A 26387-nucleotide genomic window follows, 5' to 3' on the forward strand; every position below is an offset into this window, starting at 1 on the left:
GTGCACACAGTTAACAATCATTCACGGTGCACTGAGTGAACAATCATTCACGGCGCACAGAGTAAACAATCATTCACGGTGCACTGAGTAAACAATCATTCACGGTGCACAGAGTAAACAATCATTCACGGCGCACAGAGTAAACAATCATTCACGGCGCACAGAGTAAACAATCATTCACGGCGCACAGAGTAAACAATCATTCACGGTGCACTGAGTAAACAATCATTCACGGCGCACAGAGTAAACAATCATTCACGGTGCACAGAGTAAACAATCATTCACGGCGCACTGAGTAAACAATCATTCACGGCGCACAGAGTAAACAATCATTCACGGCGCACACAGTAAACAATCATTCACGGTGCACAGAGTAAACAATCATTCATGGCACACAGAGTAAACAATCATTCACGGTGCACACAGTAAACAATCATTCACGGTGCACAGAGTAAACAATCATTCACGGTGCACTGAGTAAACAATCATTCACGGTGCACACAGTAAACAATCATTCACGGTGCACAGAGTAAACAATCATTCACGGTGCACACAGTAAACAATCATTCACGGTGCACACAGTAAACAATCATTCACGGTGCACACAGTTAACAATCATTCACGGTGCACAGAGTAAACAATCATTCACGGTGCACAGAGTAAACAATCATTCACGGTGCACACAGTTAACAATCATTCACGGTGCACTGAGTGAACAATCATTCACGGCGCACAGAGTAAACAATCATTCACGGCGCACAGAGTAAACAATCATTCACGGCGCACAGAGTAAACAATCATTCACGGCGCACAGAGTAAACAATCATTCACGGTGCACAGAGTAAACAATCATTCACGGTGCACACAGTAAACAATCATTCACGGTGCACACAGTTAACAATCATTCACGGTGCACAGAGTAAACAATCATTCACGGTGCACAGAGTAAACAATCATTCACGGTGCACACAGTTAACAATCATTCACGGTGCACAGAGTAAACAATCATTCACGGTGCACAGAGTAAACAATCATTCACGGTGCACACAGTTAACAATCATTCACGGTGCACAGAGTAAACAATCATTCACGGCGCACAGAGTAAACAATCATTCACGGTGCACAGAGTAAACAATCATTCACGGTGCATGGTGCACTGAGTAAACAATCATTCACGGTGCACACAGTTAACAATCATTCACGGTGCACACAGTTAACAATCATTCACGGTGCACACAGTAAACAATCATTCACGGTGCACACAGTAAACAATCATTCACGGTGCACACAGTTAACAATCATTCACGGTGCACACAGTTAACAATCATTCACGGTGCACAGAGTAAACAATCATTCACGGTGCACAGAGTAAACAATCATTCACGGTGCACACAGTTAACAATCATTCACGGTGCACAGAGTAAACAATCATTCACGGTGCACAGAGTAAACAATCATTCACGGTGCACACAGTAAACAATCATTCACGGTGCACACAGAGTAAACAATCATTCACGGTGCACACAGTTAACAATCATTCACGGTGCACAGAGTAAACAATCATTCACGGTGCACAGAGTAAACAATCATTCACGGTGCACAGAGTAAACAATCATTCACGGTGCACACAGTAAACAATCATTCACGGTGCACACAGTAAACAATCATTCACGGTGCACAGAGTAAACAATCATTCACGGTGCACACAGTTAACAATCATTCACGGTGCACAGAGTAAACAATCATTCACGGTGCACAGAGTAAACAATCATTCACGGTGCACACAGTAAACAATCATTCACGGTGCACACAGAGTAAACAATCATTCACGGTGCACAGAGTAAACAATCATTCACGGTGCACACAGTAAACAATCATTCACGGTGCACAGAGTAAACAATCATTCACGGTGCACAGAGTAAACAATCATTCACGGTGCACTGAGTAAACAATCATTCACGGTGCACAGAGTAAACAATCATTCACGGTGCACAGAGTAAACAATCATTCACGGTGCACAGAGTAAACAATCATTCACGGTGCACTGAGTAAACAATCATTCACGGTGCACAGAGTAAACAATCATTCACGGTGCACAGAGTAAACAATCATTCACGGTGCACACAGTAAACAATCATTCACGGTGCACAGAGTAAACAATCATTCACGGTGCACTGAGTAAACAATCATTCACGGTGCACACAGTAAACAATCATTCACGGTGCACAGAGTAAACAATCATTCACGGTGCACTGAGTAAACAATCATTCACGGTGCACACAGTAAACAATCATTCACGGTGCACAGAGTAAACAATCATTCACGGTGCACACAGTTAACAATCATTCACGGTGCACAGAGTAAACAATCATTCACGGTGCACAGAGTTAACAATCATTCACGGTGCACAGAGTTAACAATCATTCACGGTGTTAACAATCATTCACGGTGCACAGAGTAAACAATCATTCACGGTGCACACAGTAAACAATCATTCACGGTGCACTGAGTGAACAATCATTCACGGTGCACACAGTAAACAATCATTCACGGTGCACACAGTAAACAATCATTCACGGTGCACTGAGTGAACAATCATTCACGGTGCACTGAGTAAACAATCATTCATGGTGCACAGAATAACTTAATAGACTTTCCCAACAAAAAACATGCATGCATACAGCTGGGTTGAATGAACTAGTGAAGTGCCAGTTTCCTATGACCCAAGTCACAGCTTTAATATAACTGTATCATTTCCTGTTTATTTACATCCCTTTTCCAACAAAAAATATTTAACTTACTCAAGATTTGTTTAACTGGGCAGTTGTTGCTAGTAAATGTGCAAACAAAATTTTCATCAAGGAAAACAGAAAGAGAAATTTACCTTCAACATCATAGTCCACCTCGTCTGTAGCCTTGTACAGCTTCTTGTCCTCAGCGAGCCATTTCTGTGTTATCTATAATCGAAGAAAGCACCAAAGTCATTTATATCAGTTGTCATGGATCTACTGGTTTGTTAAATTAGTACTGTGCATAGTTCATGTTAGGGGAATCAATCATTGGTAATAAAAGTAAACAAGAAAAAGAAACAAAGAGAAATAAAATAGCTACAGTAATCAGACTAGAACCAATTCCAGTTGGAGATATTTCCGAACAATCCAATGTTACCACATTTCAGCTATTTTGTTTTTATGATTAGTCTCAAAAGAAGCAGGTAACACCAGGGACCAAGGACAACTTATATAGGATATTTGAAAGATTCAGTCAAGTCTTCTCAACAAATAGTGATACCACACTCCTTATACTGACCTCTATAATAGACTTGTGGTCATCAATAACCTCTTCCTCCATTTCCTGCATATGGTTGACAACTTCATGGAATGTCAGCATTTCATCTGTTACCTCCTCCTACAAAAAACCCAGAATATTCATTCAACCGGTATACTGGAAACACCATGCAAAATGCATGACACAGATCAGGACAACGTGCATAAACCTCTGACAAAACTGGGTTAGATATGACATCTGTTGGATTTTAAAATATGAACTAGTAAATGTACCACCTGCAGACTGATCCAGAAGTGGCCCATTATAACCAATTTCCTTTACCAGAGTCCTAGAACAAGGGGCAGAAAAGTTTGCTACCTTGGTATGCCTTTACAAGCCAGCTCTTAATCAAGCAGAGGGGGCTAATAGTAGTTTGCATATCCCAACCCATGAAGTGAATAAAGTGTGGCTAAATCACTGTCAATATGAGTTTTTTTTTATTCAATTATTTTCAAACACTTGCTAGCGGAGCTTACACTGTATAACATAAAATAGGAGATTTTGGATGTGGATTAAGCTTCGCTTCATTTATTTGGCACCTTGTCTGAAAGTGCTTACATAAAATATAATTCAATACTTTGTCAGTATTAAAATGCAGATTCTTCTGCAATACAAGCAGGTTATTTTGTAGCTCAAAAAATCTGACTTAAGTATGACAAGAACCCTAAAATCAAATACACAAAAAAAAAAAACCCCGTCCAAACATCTTCCTCACAAAATGTTTCAAAAAGTGAAGAATTTATGTAACATCAATGTGATCATGGTTACTTCATCTTTGTAATAATATAGGTCACATGTAAATAGTATCTGTATGTAGTTGCAATAGAAAAATCAATCATCAATAAGTTTTTGACAGTTAAACATTCTAAAGCTGCACCTGTATACAGGCAATATATGGAACTGATTCATTACAGCATACTGATTGCGATTTTCGTTGAACATGCACAGGGTTAAAAGTTGGCATCCTGGACATTTGAGAAATGTAAACACATCCTATCTCAATATCTTGAAATTGCCATTGAAAACAAACATCACTGTTAACAGGTTATTAAATAGTACATTTTGTATCTACATAATGACGAGTATGGTGAACCCAAGACCTACAACAGGCTACAGCCATAGCACAGTCCTAGTAGTGACAGTAGATATTCTGTACTGGTATTGGCAGCGAATTGTACACAATTACTGTTACGTTACTTACATTAGAGGTTTTGAGCATCTGTAGATCACTGTTCTGTGGAGACATAGCACCAAGGTTGTAGTTGTTGGGAAGGGCTACCTCTGATGGCTTTCCTTCTACAGGTCCTCCCGGCCCCAATTCCTTCACTCTGAAACAATAACAGTCAACATAACAAAACAATCATGATATTTCAGTTATTTCTTTCTTTTAATCAAAATGGAATTAAATAATAATGAAAAAAAAAACACTGAAAAAAATCATACCTGATACCAAATATAGATTAGTATGACTTTTAAAACCAGGAAACATTTGTTACCTAACATCATCTGCTGTCACTTGTATCAAGTTGATCTTTCTCGGGTAAGGTAAAATGACTAACAGTAATGTTGATATTTCAATGATGGATAAAGTACCTATCATTAAGTAGATCATTTAATGTTTGGTTATTTAACTGAGATCAACAACTCATAGTGATTGTCTTCACCAACTTCATCCATACATCCTATTATTACTTCACATTTAAAAATCCTTGTTACTTGTGTTTATGAGGAATACCGAAAATCTAATAAATTGCATCGTATAATTTTCTTAATTTTCTTTTCTGTATGCTTATAATAATATTCTGAAAAACTTCATGCAATATATACAAGAGACACTGATTTCTTTACCCTGAAGAAGAACTCTAATTTGAAAGGCAATCAAGAATCGGTCTCTAAAAGAATATTGGTCTTTGCTCAGCTATGTGCCTGAAATCTCAAAATCACCCCATCTGAGGATATTTATATATAAGTATCAGGTTTTCTTTTTCAAAAAGCAAAGGCCAAAAAGTTAATTTTGAAATTGAGGACAAAAATTGACATACATTTTGTCGTGATATCAAATTACTGTTGTGCATAGGAGCCTCCATACAATACAAAGTGAACATAACTATGACATCAATATAAACTACATCTAATATGGGTGTTCATGCAATGTCTTAAGCTTATATGGAAACCAGTACAACATTCTTAATACAAAATACTGTATAGAATGCGAAATGCTTATTGCAAAATGTTTTGACATTAAAGTAGTTTGATAGGAGATAATCTATTGAGACAGGTTACACAAATTGTCCATGGTTCCTTGTAGGCCTCAAGCTGTTATAAGAGTATCCGGAATTTCAATTACTAGAGGCCGTTTCATCCAAATTTCGCAATCAACATTTCGAAAAATGTTTCTTAACCATTTAAGCGTGATTGATGACAAATAGAAACTTGCTAATTTATTAAGTAGATATATGAGTAAGAACTATTCTGTGGAGGTTTCGTGAGCTATCAAGCCCATGGTGTTTCTGTTGTAATACAGACACACAGACAAAGCAACAACTCTATGCCTTCATTTCTTAACAAAATATTTCCAGCTGTTTGGCAGTACTAACCTGTCTGCATATCTGAGTGTGTTCAGTGTGTGTTCACAGCAGCTCATCCCAGGAGAGATCATGGAAATCTAGGAACATGAAAGAAAGTTCAATAGCCTAGAACCAACAGCCTGCGTAAAATTTGCATATACATATTAGAATGGCAACAAAAAGTGATCTACATTGAAGTGACAAATCCCTGCTGCAATGGAAACACTATAGCAGGGTAAAAATGACTTCATTTGAGGAAGCACACCTACTATATAGATAATGTGCTTGTTACACTAATCACAAGATTTTCACTTATAACTTAAGATTGCTGTCTTCTGATGTAGCAATGGTGAATCGGATATAAAACAGTGATGTGCTAGTTGTGATCGGATGTTGCTGCAGCTTTGGCATGTTATATAAGCTATGTAATGACAGAACACATATTCTTTCAGGCCCCACAACAAAGGCAAATGCTGTCATGACATGTGAGAAAACCTAAGCGTTTGTTGGACCCGATATGAGGAGATTTACTGGTATGTTAAAATGATCATGTCAGTCTGTCACCCTAATGCAATATCACATGATCATTCACAATACACATTCTGGAGTTGTCTCCCATAAATTGATTGTGTCAGTCTGTCACCCCAATGCAATATCACATGAGCACTCACCATACATGTTCTGGAGTTGTCTCCTATAAATGAATCTCTCAACACCTGGGTCAGCTTGCTAGCACGGAATGGCTGGTGAGCTCCTTTTCTACTTAATGCTCTGATACACTCCTGCAAATGTAATGCAGATCAAATAATAAACCTACAGAAACATATCAGTTTTCATCAATTCCCAAACTTTTTGTTTTTTATTTATCAAAATCTGTATCTCCTGAAATCAAATTCCTACCTAGGTCTCCAATGAAGACCTTGTCAAGTTCCTTTATATTCAATTCATCACAACTTTTTTCAAGAAAGCAACACACAGATAAATAAACAGGGACTGACCTTCAATGCCAGGAGACTTTTGTTAATTTCAGCACCTTCCATCCTTGTCTGCCTGTCAGCACTGGACGTGTCTGCTCCACGTTCATTACCTGAAGTAAACAATGGACATAGATATGATGAACTATAACAACAGCCTTTCTAAGGAGAAGAATTATATTACCTACCTGAATTTTGCACAAATTTTTCTGAAGTCTATCTAATGCATTTTTAACTCGTCTGGGGCCTTCAAAGATTCCATACATAGGGTCTCATGCTACTTTTGGAAGTATGCTTTACAATCTCTCCACCAGAATCTGTACTTATTAATATTAACGACTGCCTTTGCTAACAAATTTCCTAGTGCATAATGGGTTTGTGAATACTGGTCTATAATTCCATATTTCTTCCTCTGTGAGCTGTATTGAAACTACTAGGTATTCACATCATAGACATGCATGGTGGCTGTTTTAGATAAACTTATTGTCTGAGGATCTAGTGATGAATTTCATGTCCGTTTAGAAACATGTCTTTATCTTTCAGGTAAGATACATTACTTAACAATGAAATAAAAAGAACTGGTACAGGTATTTAAGATTTCACTGATAGTGTATGTACCAGTGTGTATGCTGTCATGGTGGGGCCCCTGTCTGATTTTTCTGCCTATTGATCCCAGTGGGCAATAGTCTATTGCAAACTTTTGCCATGCCTTCTTGTAGTTATGAAAGTTAAGGAAATATCATTGGGACCCATATTCAAAGTTACAATTAATATAATTCATGAGATTGTTATTTTCATTGCAGTTGTATACTGCCTTTTGTCAAACTATGCTGTAAACAATGACAAATGACTGTTCTACAAGATCAGCATTTACTCAGTTTTACAGTCACAACTATGTGGTGGGCAGGTACACACAAAAACATAATAAATTACCTAATTTTTCATGAAAAATTTCACAGAGCAATATTCACTAAATACTAAGTATTTAAATTGTGTATATTGTAGGAAAACAAATAACTACATTAACAAGCAATAAAACGTACCTTGGAATTTATCACACACCAATTACCTAAGTTTTTTTTTCTATCATTCTTTTTTTGGTCCACATACAAGCAGCAACAATTTATAAACCATATTTCTGACACACACAAGACAGAGTAGTGGCTTAAAAGCCAAAGAAAATATGTTGTTCAAATACTTGACCATGGAGTAAATCATAAGAGGACATGATCACTGTTGAATAAAATTATTGAATTCTTATTACTTTTTTTTTTAACTGGGATAATCTATCTGCTGGACTTGCTTATAACCTAGACCGTAAAATGATGAAGTAATGCTAAGTGGGAATTTCTATCTGCTATAAAACTGAATTGTCTTCTAACAGTAATGCAATATCAGTACTGTAAGAGATAAATGGCAGGAAATTTGACATCTGAGAAGTCTTGTTTTCCAAGGGGCACTACAAATGTTAGTTTGAGAGAATACTTGAGAGTGTAAATTGACAAAGTCTTACATTGGAACGAAAGTTTTTGGATGAAAGCTACCAGCTTAAAGCTTTAAATTTCTGTTTACGTAGCAAGCACTTTATACAGAATCAAAATTTAGTTTGCAATTTTCAGCCAATACAGAAGTTGTTCTTTCCTTTGTTATGTTTCGTTGTGTTTCAAATTTCGACAAAATTAAAAACCACTGTTAAAAATCAACATCCTTAAACAGATACATTTGAGTCAAATCATAACATCCTCTTCACATTTGTCAACTTTTAAAGACAGAGGTACAAACCTGCTAAATCAATCAGTGAAAACTTCCCATGAATCTTATTTGAATTCCTGAAAAAACAAAGAAATCATTTTCAATCACCATTAAATACACACAAACAGAAATTGCAATATCTCTTTCCTTAGTGCAATGGTCACTCGGAGTCTTTATTTTAGATGGTGAGGAAATTCAACAATTTTCTCAAGAATTCAGAGATTAGGTCAGATGTAAAGCACACAAATAGGATTTTTAAAAAAAATTCATATAGCGTGAGGGTGTATTAATCACTGTGAAAAAGGCACCTCTCAGAACTTACTGTATAGGTGCTTGATTTTGTCGTGCTGTTGGCTTCAACTTGCTATAAATATAGGTAAGATAATTTCAATTTGCTATAAATATAGGGAAGATAATTTCAATTTGCTATAAATATAGGAAAGATAATTTGAATTTGCTATAAATACAAGGAAGATAATTTCAGTTTGCTACAGGTTAAAATGGGAAAATGCCTGGTTTTAAAAAAACATTCCAATTCATATAAATGTCTTGATGCTCCTTTATTCCATTTGATAACTGGACAAAGGATAAATTTGTTAACAAATATTAAAGTATAGAGCACAATACAACAAGCAAATGCTACTTTAAGTCAAGACAACATCCAATTCAAACTTAATGTAAAACATCCTTTTTTATTGAAGAAAACATACCTTCGTCTGAGGATAATTTGAAATACTGCATGAGACCTAGAGGAATGCTGATTGGCTGAGGTTGTTCCAGATGTCCGAACATTGTTGCCATGCTGAATAAGACGTAGGACATCATCTGGATTCGATATTGGCTCTTCTTTTAGCCCCACAACTTGGACCTGCTGTTTGTGATCCTCAAGCACTCGTAACTTTTGCTTCTTATTTAACAGATCAAAAACCTGAAAAAGCAACACATTGGCATGATGTCTGACCGCTTTTCCTTTTTGTTTTTACTTCAGTCATAATCAACTGTTAAAAAAATCTAGTGCTCACAACACTTGCTGCATTGTTGGTTTAAAGTCGAAATAACAAACCCAGGATTTTTTAACAGTTGAATTTTAGAAAATAAATGTCTTGTTCAATACACTAAACAACACAGTGGTTAAATATAATATCAATAAGCAGGAATAGTGCTGTGTGACACCATCATTGTAGGGGTACAGATTTAATAACTGGTACACAATCTAAGAAACTGGCTTGTCATATCAGCAAGCTGAACTAATATCTTTCATTTAAGCAAAGTTCTTAGCAGAGCAATTTACATCACTTGTGGTCTTACACCAAACAAGAGCACACCTTCATCCATTACCTACAGTTTCATTTAGGTCACTATAAAACACTTACAGAAATGATTCATTATTTATCAACAACAAAAGCCAGCTGACTGTAGTCAGAATACTGTCAAGCAAGCAAAAGTTAACCTCAAAGTCAATATAATATAGTTCAATTGTGGAGCAAAAGATTTAAAGGAAGGATATTCAAAAAGCTCTTGGGCATAATAGCTAAAGAAGCTGATTAAATAAGTAAGAAAAATATCTGAGGGGCACTGTAAAGTGATAACAAATATTGACATGGTCAAGTTTCAAAATTAAGAAAGTAAAGGTAAATTTTCTAAAAACAAGATAGTTTATGGCAAGTGAAACCAAAAACAGAATCGTGTAAAATAAATGTGATGATATTTATAATCAAAGGATTCACGGACAAAATACATTATCTTTCATGTTTGGATCAGAATACCTGCTAATAACATAAATTCTTCACTAGTATCCAATCGCTTTCATGGGTTAAAAAAAAATCCCAAGTTGACAATCACACATAAGGACACATTATAATTTTCTTCTTCAAGGTTTCAAGTGGTAACTCTTTCAATGTATTAACTTACTATTAACTTACCTTTCCACTATAAATTTCAAAGAAGCTAGCTCCCACCGCCAATTCTTGCTTCTTGTATTTGGTATGTAGCAACTTGAAAACATCCCTAGCTGAAAGTTTAAGTGAGACTGTATTATGCAAAATTGCAACATAAAAAGCTTCTATCAGTACTACGTATTTGATTATTGCTGTTCCTGACACACTCTTTGCCATATGCTAACTTCAAAAGTTGATCTTTTTGATCATTCCATATTCTGAGAAATGTTGTTGACTTTTATTATTTTCATAATATGCCTCTGAAGATAAAGACTTGCTATAAATCATCGTAACTTAATCAGGACTAGATTTGAAGCCTTTTCTCTCACATCTTGATATACCTATGAATCCAGTTACCAAAGAAGAAAACACATAGACTTCTGAGTATTTGTTGAATGTGTGTACTTACCAGCTAAACAGTAAATTCCTTTTGAACAATCCTGCTGTCCCTTGACGGAAAAGTCACCACCCATCGTCTAAATGTAACAAAAAGGTCATACATCAGGATCTTTGAAGAACATGTGTTCCTGAAGGTCATTACATTGAATGACAAAATTCCACAGTCATTATAATTTTGATTTTGAATTGGACATCACAGTCTCAGCCTTGTTTTCTCTTTTCTTCTCTTATTTGATTTTATTTGTACAGGCAAGTGAAGCTTAGAATTTAACACACATGATTATGGACAAAACAGGAACCTACCCTACACATGCAATTCAAAACAATGTATCAAATGCATCATGTGAAAAAATATTGATAAACTTTTAATCATCTGAATTCCAAATGGCCACCTCTCGGCCGCTTTGCTTTTCCAATCAGTCTAAAACTGAATCATGCAGTAAGGAACCTTATTGAACCTGTTCAAAAGTTTCATATTATCTCTGGATATAGCAGTCAACAATTTCTATCGTCGAAATCCAATATGGCTGTTGGCAGCCATCTTTGATATATTTGATCATGAACAAAATTTTGCATACACAAGGACCCATGCTAATATGCACATGGAGTTTCTGGATAATTACTTCAGTAGTTCTAAAGATATATAGTAATTGCAAGATTCAAATGTCCACATTTACGAGAGCCACTTGTAGCCATATTGACATTTCAGAAAGATCCTTTCATCACTTTGCGTGTTCACAAAAAATAGAATGATGGACAGGCCATGCAACCTACCAACCAATTTCATTGTTGGGGACAGAACTAGTCACTATCTGTGTATTGTGATATCTTCCATTACTTACAACAACACCTACCAACAAATTTTAGTGTAGAGGACAGAACTAGTCACTATCTGTGTATTGTGATATCTTCCATTACTTACATGGGTTTTACCACTCCCTGTCTGCCCATATGCAAAACAAGTAGCCATTCCACCTTCAAATATGCACTCCACTAACGGTTTGGCAGTGTACCTGCAGGAAGAACAGAAAGAAACTTAATCACTTATCTTATTGATATGTTTAACAAATACTTAACTACCTTGTGATTTTTATATATTTTTTTTGAAATGTCCTCTATGTGATCTAGCTATGTACTAAGTTTTGTAAAAGTTGGACTTAAATGTTTTGAGCAACAGATCAAAATGCAAAACTTTAAATTGAAATACTAGCAATGACGCTGTTATTGTGGGAAAGGTGACAGCAGAGTCTTCCTTCTAAGACTTTAAGTCACATGCAAGAGAAACACTAGTTCAGGGATCATCACAAGAATGAGGATAAACTTCCTCACCAGAGTAACAGTTTATTCCCAAACCACAAGGAGAAATCATTTTGGTAACATTGAAGCACAGTTCCATTGGATACAGAATCATAGATACATTAACTTGAAAAGTAGTTTTCAAAGTTTACCTATACACCATCTCATTTGTGCTGTTCTCATCAAAAGAGTAGTCAAAACGAAAGTTCTGATTCTCCAGATATTTTGTAAGGTCCACCTTCAGTTTTGGTTCATGAACTATCACATTTTCCTTGTTAGGGACTGTTATTACATCAACATCCTTTTTGGTCAATTCTGTTGGACAGAGAGGGAGATAAAACAAAAATCTTATCTATAGCATAAAATCACGTAAAATTCATTAACATATAGTAATAAAAAAATTAAATTTACTCAAGTCTTCATCAGATTATCAGAAACACACTGATATCCTTCACATCTAAATTCATTTGTAAATCAGTTGTAAATATACATCATATATTGCCATATGCTTAATTTTTTTTTTTTATTTAATTTAATTTACAACTTTTAAAAAATTGTCATTAAGATCAAAGTGTTAAATTAGAAATTACCTTTCTTGTTCATGGGGCGTTTACGGACACAAACAGATATTGTATGGTTGACAATAGGATCTGATGACGTTAATGGACGGAACTCTAAGCTTGTACGGTATTCACTAGGGAATAAAACAGGTTAAAGTCATTAGGAAATATTTTACTTCATTTTAAAGTATCATTTGAAGGTTGTTATTCCTTTTTTATGTCAGGCATCAGAAATTTGCAAGTTCCTTCAACAAATACAAAGCCAATTCTATTATACGACACTGAAACTTATATCTATGGCAGTCCCATCAATTTCACTAATCCTTCCCTCTACGATCTTGCTTTTACTGGAAGTAGATATTAGGTATATGTCTGTGTACAGTTCCTAGGTGACCAACCAGGATATGTACTTCATCTATTATTCATGCAGAACCACTATCCCTTGCCACTGGACATGCAGACATTTAAAGCCTATAACCTCCAGCCATCGACATCAATAATTAATATATGAACTGATTGTGCTCCCACATAATGCTAACCATCTCAGCACCTCAATGTATCGACCTATCTTGCTCAGGTGCTCTTTATTTCAACATCAACAGTTAGGAATCAATTTTAAATATTAACTTTCCGATACATTTTCATTATTTTTCTTAATAATGAGTTTATTTTTTATATGGAAAACAACCCTGAAATAATAGAAAAAACAGCCACTATTTTACTAGGATATTTAATACAGATTTTGTTTAGCCTTTGACTAAAAACACATTATAAAGATCTGTAGTTGTTTAAGAGGTCATTCTTACTTAATCATTGCTATAAACTCCCAGTTTGGATCATTCAGGTCGTATTCATTTCCTCTTTCTTCCTTGATGGCGATCTGCTGGGCTCTGCGTTCCTCTCTCTTCAAACGGATCTTATCGACCTCTTTGACACAGTTAGATTTCCTGCGAGCTACAATTTCAACCGTCATTAGACTATATCTGACTTCTGACATCAAAGACAGCTCAACGCAAATCTTAGAAACAGCAATATGACGGCCTTAAAGTCTGATCTATCCGAAATAAATTACAGTTGAATGCATTAATCAGGAAAAAAACATTCACATACATGTACTTCAAAATTAAAGTAAAAAATAAATTGTGATACAGCTCATCTATGTAAATATTCCATTTTAACATAAACTGTCCAATAAAGGTTTAATATTAGCCATTTTAGACTGCTGCTGGTGGTCTCTAATTAATTAAAAATAAAACCAATTAACCTAACACTATTCCCTAGGGACAAGGATATAACCTTTTTGATTTAGCTATATCTGTTGGTAAAGAGTCTCCTGGGTATCTGTCCTGCTAGATAGATTCCAAACAAAATTAAATGTCCATCAGAAAATCTACACTTAGCACTGTCTGATAGCATAGATATGCAGAAATGTTGTTCAGAGAAAAGACTGATGACAAATTTGAGATAATACTGTAAAGTGTAACCATCTCGTAAACGTCCTAAATGAGAATCTCCATTTCTACTGACATATATTTTAGAAAATACTGGGTATGACCTGAGACATTCTATACAGACCTGCAGCATCCTTTGATGCAGCTGATGCTGCTGATTTGTCTGAGGATTTATCCGCTTGTCCATTTTGTGCTACTACAGATGGCTGGGCATTGGCAGCATAGCTACGTCTTGACTTTGCTGAAAGGGGTGCTGTCAACCAGAAAAATCAGATACATTCAACTACATTAAAAATGAATAAAAGAACGATCACATAAAATAATTAAGATAGAATAAGTAGGATAACCATTGCAACAAGTCTAGAGTAATTTAATATTATGTATTGTCGACCAGTTTCGCCTAGAACTGTGGGCTTCATCAGGACATCCAAGTAAGAAAATTTTCTCCCAAAGTATTCATAATGTGGGCAAACATATATTGTGACGTTAATAAAGTGTGTGACCTTTGACCTTCTATAGACTTCTCCCTCTTCCGTTTTAGTTCTTGACTACAGATCTCCTCTTTATCATTTGTTAGTTGGGAATCCGAACGAAAAATTGTCAGGCTACTAAGGAGAACTTTGAAGATTCTTTTGTGTTCATATCCTTGATAAAAGCATATTCATCATGAAATAAAATTATAAGTTCTGCCTGTTAAATGGTAAAGAGTAAATGAGCAGAGAGGAAACTGTAACAGAATGACAAAAACCGGTAACACAGTATGATTCCAACTGTGAAATGGCGAGAACATAAAGATTAATGATACTGAAAATTGTGCATTATGGAGGCTGTACTGTACAACAGCAGGTGCAACTGTAGAAGCATGATTAGGCAATAAAAGACATGTTGTCCATTTAATATTGCACTTCAGCTATTCTTGTTGTACCCAATTCCATGCCCCCGCCGATCTAGCGTCTTAGATCCAATAATGTCCTTTATAATTTTAGGTAAAAATCCATTCATTTGTTAGTAAAGGGAATTCTTTTCAACATTGACCTTCAATGAACTCTGTTTATCTATCCAAGTTTTAACACAATATTGAGCTCCTTTTTCCTATCAGATACTCAAAATCCAATAGGATCAAAAATCTTCTTATCAATTCAATTCAACCTTAATTTATCAGCACAATTATAATAACAAGTACATGTGTAATGTGATGGCTAAAACAAACAGCATAGAAATAATGAATTAAAGTCTACAAATGTAGAAAAGAATTTTAGACAAATAACGGTAATACTTAAATTAAAAAAAAAAAAATTCAAATCCAATAACAATTTTCCCTTCCTTTCCTTTACTTCAATCTCTACATGACTTGTAAAGTCAAATCCTAGCATCATTTAACACGAAGTCTCTTTCCTTTATACCACATCAGATTATAGGTACTACACTTTGATAATTCACATTGTTTCTTGAAAATTAAGTACAATTTTTTGTATGTTACGGATTCATTTTAACTTTTGGTAACTCTTCAAATCTGAATGAAATATAGTGTCGTAACACTTTGAACAGTTTTGGAATAGGTGTTTTTTAATCTATATGGCTTCATCCAGACCCATTTTTTTCTTTTCTCAGAAGTTGTTTTTCACATACCCAAAACATCACAATACATAAAAATTAAACTAAGAACTGATAGTAAAAGAAGAGCTCCTAATATGTTGCTATTTCTGTTTAATTCTAGACTTGTCAAAAAACTGCTAAAGAGCGATTTATTTCACAATAAATAAAGGAATACTAAAGTTCCTGTCCAGCTGGCGCTATATGGATAATTACAATCATGTTCAATTTTATTTGATTACTACAGACATTTCTACACAATTTTCAGTTAATTTGATCACTACCCACCTTTCTACACAATTTTCAGTTAATTTGATCACTACCCACCTTTCTACACAATTTTCAATTAATTTGATCACTACCCACCTTTCTACACAATTTTCAATTAATTTGATCACTACCCACCTTTCTACACAATTTTCAATTAATTTTGATCACCACCCACCTTTCTACACAATTTTCAATTAATTTTGATCACTACCCACCTTTCTACACAATTTTCAATTAATTTGATCACTACCCACCTTTCTGCACAATTTTCAGTTAATTTGATTACAACAGACCTTTCTACACAATTTTAAGTTAAAAGTAATGTTTCAAGACAATTCTCAGTTCAGTGGCTATCAAGATTTTCAATATATGGCAGCTATGAAAACCATCTTACAGGTGAAAGGTCAAAACTTCACTTACAGCCATCAGTGACCCGTACCCCATACATATGAATGGTGATGATATTCCTTTCTTTATACAGAGAAGTAGAAATCAGGATTTCTAAGATGGCTACCATCCTAAATGCAGCTAGGGGGTTCTAATTTTGGCAGGTACCATATGTGGACCACATCAGTCATTAGCATAATATAGGTGCAATGTAATTACCTTTTCTACCAGCTTTTGGTCCATCTCCAGACTGTGCATTTGGTATTCTGGAGCTCTGTTTAAAACAAGTCAGAATGTTAATAAGTACTTCTTTCTAATATTATATACTTCGGCAACAAGTGCTAAGTTTGTCTAATCAATGCTAAAAATAAATTTTAAAAATTGCATCCCGAGCAAGTAAATTAAAGAGTTGGAACATTGTATTATTTTTAAGTATAACTTTCTAGTTTCTTTCAGTTTATCTGGGATAACTACAATTAAACTCTAGTAAATAACTAGTAATACAAAATTCACCACTGTTAAATTATTATTATTATCCCTTAACCTGAACACAATAGAAAGTTAATCCTTATATTTACAATTTTTCTTCATTAAATAGCTTCCATTTTAATAAATTCAAAATTTACATACACTGAAATCATGAAAACATTGCTTGTTAGCATTAAACTACCACCATGGCACAGCCTTTTGTTTCAGTCTGTCTTATACTACAGCAATAAAATGAACCACACTTTTTTGTCTATTTATCTATTTATGTATTATACACTTAATACAACTTTATTTTGCAGTGGCATTTCAAAATGTACGAAATTCAAGCCCAGTGTGTGATACAATGATGTAATGTGGCATTTGATCATTCAAAATATGAATCCACTCATGTTGATTAAGTTGGGAGAAAAAAAGAATTTGTAAAACCATGAGCGAAAGTTGAATGAAGCACTTTTCTTCCTCTTGTAAACTTACCTTTGAGGATTGACTTTCACGCACAGGTTGCACAGGTGTTTGGAGATCTGGGTTTAGAGCAAATATTGCTTCCACCTCAATCTGGAATTGATTGTAATTTACACAGGTAATACTAAATTTCATACAACACCTCTCTAATATGGCCCCATACACCAACAGTAATCATATTACATGGTTAAAACGGCTATATCAAACCATTTAGCTGGTACAAGTAAGCAACAATGACATTTTAGGTGGATCAAGCTGGACCAAAGTGTAATGGCTGGGCAATCATAAATGACAAATAATGGAGATATCTCCACCAGATGATAAAGACTTTTTAGTTAAGCAAAATTTTTGGGAGTGCTGATGAACTTCAAAATCCCATCCACAGTGTTGAGATTTTCATGCCAAAATCAAATTTAAGTGATTTCTCATTTTTCCCTCACACTTCCTGAAAAGGTTGTACATCAGACAGTAAGTGATGTATAGAACGTGTAAGTTGATGATGCTAGTCTATTCTGACATGATTATCTTACAGAAAATTATTAGCTTGACCTTCATGCCAGTGATAAGTTAATGCTTTTACTTTTTAGTATACCCAGAATATAAAGGCACATGTGTAAGCTATCTTAGCTTGGTCAAAGCCCCATAACACAAGAAACACCATGTTTACATGTACTACACCCAGAAATACCAAGTACACATGTACTACACCCAGAAATACCATGTTTACGTGTACTACACCCAGAAATACCAAGTACACATGTACTACACCCAGAAAGACCATGTTTATGTGTACTACACCAAGAAATACCAAGTACACATGTACTACACCAAAAAATACCACGTTTACACATACTACACCCAGAAATACCAAGTTTACATGTACTACACCAAGAAATACCAAGTTTACTCGTACTACATATAGAAAAACAAATTTACATGTACCACACAAGAAATACCAAGTACACATGTACTACTCGAAGAAATACCAAGTACACATGTACTACATCAAAAAATACCACGTTTACACATACTACACCCAGAAATACCAAGTTTACATGTACTACACAAAGAAATACCAAGTTTACTCGTACTACATCTAGAAAAACAAATTTACATGTACCATACCAAGAAATACCAAGTACACATGTACTACACCAAGAAATACCAAGTTTACATGTACTACACCAAGAAATACCAAGTACACATGTACTACACCAAGAAATATCAAGTACACATTTACCACACCAAGAAAACCAAGTACACCTGTATCACACCAAGAAATACCAAGTACACATGTATTACACCTACAAATACCAAGTACACATGTATTACACCCACAAATACCAAGTACACATGTATTACAACAAGAAATACCAATCACACATGTACTACAACAAGAAATACCAGGTTTACATGTTCTTCGCCCAGGAACACTCAGTATACATGTACTACAACATGGTTGTATATATATGTTACACAATTTATGTATCTTCACTGTAAGAGTCCATGTTTTATTTGGCTACAGTCCAATAATTATTACCTCTTTTCCTTTGGTTTCTCCCTTCTCAAACCATTCAACTGTGACACTCCTCATCTCAGGATTCACACCACTGATCACAGCTGAATGGATACGACCTTAAAAAACATTTAAACTCATATTAAAAATCAGAGAGATTGTTGAATTTCATATAGGAGTATGGGTACCAGTTACCTTTTGGGATACCCAGTGTCAAAAACTAGCTATGTTACTTGCCTTACTTTTGGAGTTGCATATCTTATACATCTCTACCACTTCTTCATTTCGTTTTCAAATAATACACTTCTTGGTCATTTTCTAGTTATGTCTTCTCAAGCAAATAAGTATACTTCAATTAACATGTCCAAAAACACTGTCTTGTATGTAAGTATGTTGTGATTGGATTGCCAAATTTTTGTATGTAATTACCACTTGGAATGACAGTGTCAGAACTAGTTGAACTGTATGTGTCATCGTCCCATGACATCACTCGCAAACTATCTTATATCCTTCTGCTTATATATTACACCTAATTTTGGCTGCAGGTAGCGTTTCATTTACCATTTTGAAACAACAGACCTACTGTAATTTCGTATTATAGCCTACGTACAAATTTGTAGTAATTAAACTGTCAAATCTTTGCCATTTGACAAATGCAAAACTAAATTTATTACAGTCAGGAGGTAAGAAACTAATAGATTTGATAATCTAAATATCCCTTGCAGTCAGATAATGACTCTCAACATGAAGAAAATGCCAAGTATTCATTCTCACCCTGGCCCTGACACATATTTCTCTAACCAATATGCTTTTATACTGATGAAAAATAAAGTTAGTGACAAAACACAAACAATGTACATATACACATATGCTGCCTTTGACAGGAAAAGAATCTGTCAAAAGTGTTGCATCATTTAAAACACTTGAGCATTGTTGGATTACAGTAAAACTTAGTGGTGGTTCATGTGTTTCATAAATTGATGAATTGACATGATTCTCTTTCCATTTTCTGTAAGAAGGTGTGGCATTGGAGGGAATCAGTACTTGGCAAACAAATTAATCAATCAATCAAGTCTGTGGGAAAGATTTTACCAGGCATAACAGGCAAGTTTACAGAGGTTGTCAACACTGATAATCAATCATTATCAATTGATCATACATGGGAAATGGTACATTAGTATATTATATTTACAAATCATAAAATATTAATATTGCACATATATTCAAGGGAGAATCTATGAGGGGTCATGCTCCTCATTTGGGACAAGGAGGACGGGGAAGAATTTGAACAAATAAGGTAACGTAACATGATGTCATAAGGCACTTTTTGATCTTTACATACAAATATTATGTCAAATTTTAAACCAATGACATTGTCAACCAGACGTCAAGTGCTACTTGACACTTTCCACTCAAATATGATAATGCATCAATAATTTGCCTCCAGTTTTCATTTCTTATATTCAACATTGACCGAATATAAAGCTTCACTAATCATTCACAGTATAGCAAATACGTGCACAAAATGACAGGCCTATTACAATCCTAATTTGACATAAATAATAAAAAAAACATTCGATGCAATCGACTGCCATTTGAACCGATTTGAATATTTTACATTCATGCAAAAGTTATGAATGGCATACAGGGAAAAGATTGCACTTTGAAAATGTAAGCATACAGTATGTGGGTCGCAATATACCCGGCTCCGATATAAATATTCTCAGTAGCAACGAAACCCGCGACTTTTCTCCCGATTTGTTGTCAGACCATCTTACCGTCGGTCCGCTGAATGTCGACATTAACGCCGACTTTCAGACCCGCCATATCCATGATGAAACAAAGTTGTTTTCCTGAAGAGGAAGCAAAATTCCAAAAAATTGGTTTTAGAATTAATTATATGAGAAAATTCATGCGAATATTCACATGTCCATTGGGTCATCCGTTGAGAATTTCAAACTCTATGTACGCATGCGCACGATGTTTCGGAGTAAATATTACTTGGTCCAAGTAGCCTGAACCACACCGTTCGCGCACGGTCTCTATTGATTGGTGTGTTTTCATTGAAATTTTTGTCAAATTCAGTCCTTACAAAATAACAGCATTCATTCTCAACATTGAAACGAATACATATGCATATGATGTTGTCAATAAATCATACGTACTGGATTTATTTATCATTTATTGCTGAAAAATATACTTTAAAGTTGATTTTCGGTCTATATTTTAGCGTACTGGTACAAGATGTTACTAGATGGGATCATTCATTTGAATATGTGATTCATGAAACGGTTCTGCAAAGCGGTGGGGCTGTTGGTGTGAGTGTTGAGAGTGGTAGGGGAGCTCGTTTTAATTGAATGTAAAAGGGATAACGGCTTTCAACCACGTAAAATAGTTCACGTGAGTTGTTTTGAATTTCAAACCTCAAAGTGCGACCAATTTTTAACGGTATCTAAAAGGGGGGCATTGCACATAAAATGATGAAATGTGGTTCAAATATCAACAACGTCAGTAGAGTACTATTTTTTTCTTTATGTTTTTACTCAATATATCTCTATTCATAATAGTATTAAAAAAAGAAACAGGACAGAATTATTATATTTTGTCGTATATACCTAGATTAAGTAACGTTCAAATCAGAGACGTTTATAACACCTCAAACAGCGACAGTAACTACGGATATCTCCAATACTTTGTCAGGCCTTAGGTCCTCACACAGCTACAGTAGCTACGGACATCTCCAATACCTTGTCAGGCCTCAGGTCTTAAGACAGCTTCAGTAACTACGGACATCTCCAATACTTTGTCAGGCCTCAGGTCTTAAGACAGCTACAGTAGCTACGGATATCTCCAACACTTTGTCAGGCCTTAGGTCCTCAGACAGTTACAGTAGCTACGGATATCTCCAATACTTTGTCAGGCCTTAGGTCCTCAGACAGCTACAGTAGCTACGGATATCTCCAATATTTTGTCAGTTCTTAGGTCTTAAGACAGCTACAGTAGCTACGGATATCTCCAATACTTTGTCAGGCCTTAGGTCCTCAGACAGCTACAGTAGCTACGGATATCTCCAATATTTTGTCAGTTCTTAGGTCTTAAGACAGCTTCAGTAGCTACGGATATCTCCAATATTTTGTCAGTTCTTAGGTCTTAAGACAGCTACAGTAGCTACGGATATCTCCAATATTTTGTCAGTTCTTAGGTCTTAAGACAGCTTCAGTAGCTACGGATATCTCCAATATTTTGTCAGTTCTTAGGTCTTAAGACAGCTACAGTAGCTACGGATATCTCCAATACTTTGTCAGGCCTTAGGTCCTCAGACAGCTACAGTAGCTACGGATATCTCCAATATTTTGTCAGTTCTTAGGTCTTAAGACAGCTTCAGTAGCTACGGATATCTCCAATATTTTGTCAGTTCTTAGGTCTTAAGACAGCTACAGTAGCTACGGATATCTCCAATACTTTGTCAGGCCTTAGGTCCTCAGACAGCTACACTAGCTACGGATATCTCCAATACTTTGTCAGGCCTCAGGTCTTAAGACAGCTACAGTAACTACGGATATCTCCAATACTTTGTCAAGACTTAGGTCTTAAGACAGATACAGTAACTACGGATATCTCCAATACTTTGTCAGGCCTTAGGTCTTAAGACAGCGACAGTAACTACGGACATCTCCAATACTTTGTCAGGCCTTAGGTCCTCACACAGCTACAGTAGCTACGGACATCTCCAATACTTTGTCAGGCCTCAGGTCTTAAGACAGCTTCAGTAACTACGGATATCTCCAACACTTTGTCAGGCCTTAGGTCCTCACACAGCTACAGAAGCTACGGATATCTCCAATACTTTGTAAGGCCTTAAGTCCTCAGACAGCTACACTAGCTACGGACATCTCCAATACTTTGGCAGGCCTTAGGTCTTAAAATAGCTTCAGTAACTACGGATATCTCCAATACTTTGTCAGGCCTCAGGTCTTAAGACAGCTTCAGTAACTACGGATATCTCCAATACTTTGTCAAGCCTTAGGTCTTAAGACAGCTACAGTAGCTACGGATATCTCCAACACTTTGTCAGGCCTTAGGTCCTCACACAGCTACAGTAGCTACGGATATCTCCAATACTTTGTCAGGCCTTAGGTCCTCAGACAGCTACACTAGCTACGGACATCTCCAATACTTTGTCAGGCCTTAGGTCTTAAAATAGCTACAGTAACTACGGATATCTCCAATACTTTGTCAGGACTTAGGTCTTAAGACAGATACAGTAACTACGGATATCTCCAATACTTTGTCAGGCCTTAGGTCCTCAGACAGCTACAGTATCATTGGATATCTCCAATACTTTGTCAGGCCTTAGGTCCTCAGACAACTACATTAGCTACAAATATCTCCAATACTTTGTCAGGCCTTAGGTCTTAAGACAGCGACAGTAACTACGGACATCTCCAATACCTTGTCAGGCCTTAGGTCTTAAGACAGCGACAGTAACTACGGATATCTCCAATACTTTGTCAGGCCTTAGGTCCTCAGGCAGCTACATTCACTACGGATATCTCAACTTTCTGGTATGCGGTAGGTATCTATGTATATTGTGAATAGCTTAATTATTGTATCGATGTATGTATATATGTGTCATTTGAAACATACAAACCACTTTGCTTTGGTGTGAGATTCACTTGATAAAATAGAATCTCAGTTTGTTCAATACAGACAATGGAGCCGACCCATTATTATGTAAGTTTCCAGCAGAGCGATAACCCTAATTATTTCTGGACTGTTAACTCTGAAAGCTGTCAATACGTATCATCTACACTAACAAACACTGTTGACAATCACTTCATCAAGCATTCAGAATCAGACTTTGGAATGTATGATACAATTAAAGGATTTATTGAGGGTTTTTTTTATCAATATTTATTTTTCAAGAAACATTTAACAAATTACAGCTACAAAATTAAAGATGCTTTGGTAATAATTATGGAATTTTAGTGCAAGTAAACAAACATTATTTAACCCTGGTAAAAATACTAGCCGCAATATACCATTCGGATAGAGAGAACTTCTCTTTAGCTCGATTGTTTGAGCGTCAGAATAGTAAGTTAGGGGTCACGGGTTCGATTCCTAGCGGAGATATTGATATCGATAATGACCTCTGTTACAATCACATGACACCTACTGAAGGAATTATTTCAAATGAGACAAATCGTATATGAATTGACTTACAACTGCAGTATTGATATAATTTGACATCAATGTAACACGGATAATATCATCTGGTATGAATATCTTTTATAATATAGTCTTTACGTTTTGATTACTGGGTAGGGACAACCTAGTCTATATTTACACATTTTAACTTATTCTTTTTCATAACGATTTAAATACACTATTTATATATTGACATGAAGTAGTGGCCGATGTTGTATCAGATTTGGTACAATGACTACCTAGAGTGTAATGTGCCTAACATAAGGTTATAAGTCGATCTGAACACACAGAGAGGGCATCTCGCCAAATATGATACCAAAAGTCTACTATCCACAGGTGTGTGCCAACAAAAGCAAATGTTTAGGTTATTGAGCAGCAGTTTTAATGTCAATCTAATGTCAGAAAATTAATGAGACTTAAAAGTTATGAATGTCGCGTATTTGTTACTAACTTCCTATACAAATCTCTCCAACGTGAATACAGTGAAAGTTAGACGACTCAAGAAAAGCATTAACTAGTGTTAAAGGTTGTTTAAATGGACGGAAAGTGGTGGAAGAATAATAAAAGGTAACCTACAGGTGGGTTCAGGTCTATTACTAGTTAAGGTAGATTAAATATTTACAATAAAAGCAGGCAGGTACACACAACACGGGTAGCCGATAGGTGTTATTGTGGAGACCAGATTAACTATCGTATTTGTGAGTGATCAGTTTCTATTACTGGTATACACATTTCTTCTGCATCGATCAATGACTGCGATAAAACAAAATATCGTTTACTTCTCGTTTCGGTCCAGCTGAAGGATGAGAATAATGGACGCACTGGAGCTGAATAAGTCTTAGTGTTGTGAAGCAGGGCAGAGCTAGGACACAGGATCAGCTGAGCGATGTGTATTACACATAGGGAAGTGATTCATGTGACCTGAAAAACTGGTTTTCTAAATCGGTTTGGAATGATCGGAAAACATGACACATTCATATAATCAAGTTGTATTCAGGTATTTCATTACACCTGAAATGATACAGAAGGCAACAAAATATAATGTTTGTAGATGAATTTACTGAAACAAAATATACGTGTATGTTGCTACCTGATAACGTACATCAACACGTCGGTACATTGTATCACATCACATGCACAATGGTATGGAACTGCTGCTGTACCTTATGACTTACAAAATCACACATATGTACTTTTGTACCTTATGACGTACACAGTCATACAGAAGTACTTTTGTACCTGATGACGTACACAGTCATACAGAAATGCTTTTATACCTTATGACGTATACAGTCATACAGAAGTACTTTTATACCTGATGACGTACACAGTCATACAGCAGTACTTTTATACCTTATGACGTACACAGTCATACAGAAGTACTTTTATACCTGATGACGTACACAATCATACAGCAGTACTTTTATACCTGATGACGTACACAGTCATACAGAAGTACTTTTATACCTGATGACGTACACAGTCATACAGAAGTACTTTTATACCTGATGACGTACACAGTCATACAGAAGTACTTTTATACCTGATGACGTACACAGTTATACAGAAGCACTTTTGTACCTTATGACATACACAGTTATACAGAAGCACTTTTGTACCTTATGACATACACAGTTATACAGAAGTACATTACTAGAAAATATACATCTGTTTTATCATGTGGACTTTGAGGTACCGATTAATTTTTTCTCTCGGACGTTTTCAAGAATCCTCATGTTACGTTATGAATACATCAATTCGAATTCAAACTTCATTCTCTTTAATTTACACGTGATTTTTCCAGACTTTTCAGTTCTCTTAATGGTCAAATTAGATCAAAGTGTGAACGGTGTTTTGAGATAAATAAATATATAAAATAATAAATTATATAATTTATAACTATAAGAAATTAACAGGCTAAAGTACATACAGTGTAGCTTGGAGGCAATTAAATCCGTCAGCAGGCGAAAGAAAAATCATTACTCACACAAAGGAAATACTAAGATATTAGATACTTCTCATACATTAAATTTTGTTGATGAATAAATTAGTTAAGCATGTTGCTTAACTACAGAGTTTCTATAAGACCTATTAACCTTTCTATATATATTTGGAGAGAACATTTTACAGATCTCCAAACTCTTGTAACAGAACGGCAAGAATTGGACCACACGTAAAGACCGTGCATGAGTTTTCATT

General features: G+C 35.5%; 1 protein-coding gene across 1 annotated transcript; it reads right to left on the reverse strand.

Moving 5' to 3' along the window:
• Window positions 1-2884: 2884 nt before the first annotated feature.
• On the reverse strand, window positions 2885-20891 carry LOC132552126 (kinesin-like protein KIF2A; the record flags this gene model as incomplete). Its single annotated transcript, XM_060216265.1, has 20 exons — window positions 20759-20891; window positions 19005-19099; window positions 17477-17557; window positions 16733-16787; window positions 14388-14516; window positions 13619-13766; window positions 12843-12946; window positions 12405-12567; window positions 11879-11969; window positions 10967-11033; window positions 10543-10631; window positions 9331-9548; window positions 8943-8984; window positions 8651-8697; window positions 6893-6981; window positions 6566-6676; window positions 5925-5992; window positions 4529-4655; window positions 3310-3408; window positions 2885-2957 (listed from the first exon to the last, which is right to left on the reverse strand). Coding segments are annotated over exons 1-20 (1951 nt in total), but the record flags the coding sequence as incomplete, so codon positions are not given.
• Between the last annotated feature and the right edge of the window lie 5496 nt (window positions 20892-26387).

This window comes from Ylistrum balloti, unplaced genomic scaffold, assembly GCF_031769215.1.
Source record: "Ylistrum balloti isolate Yb309-2 unplaced genomic scaffold, AGI_CSIRO_Ybal_v1 Utg370238, whole genome shotgun sequence".
Taxonomy (NCBI): domain Eukaryota; kingdom Metazoa; phylum Mollusca; class Bivalvia; order Pectinida; family Pectinidae; genus Ylistrum; species Ylistrum balloti.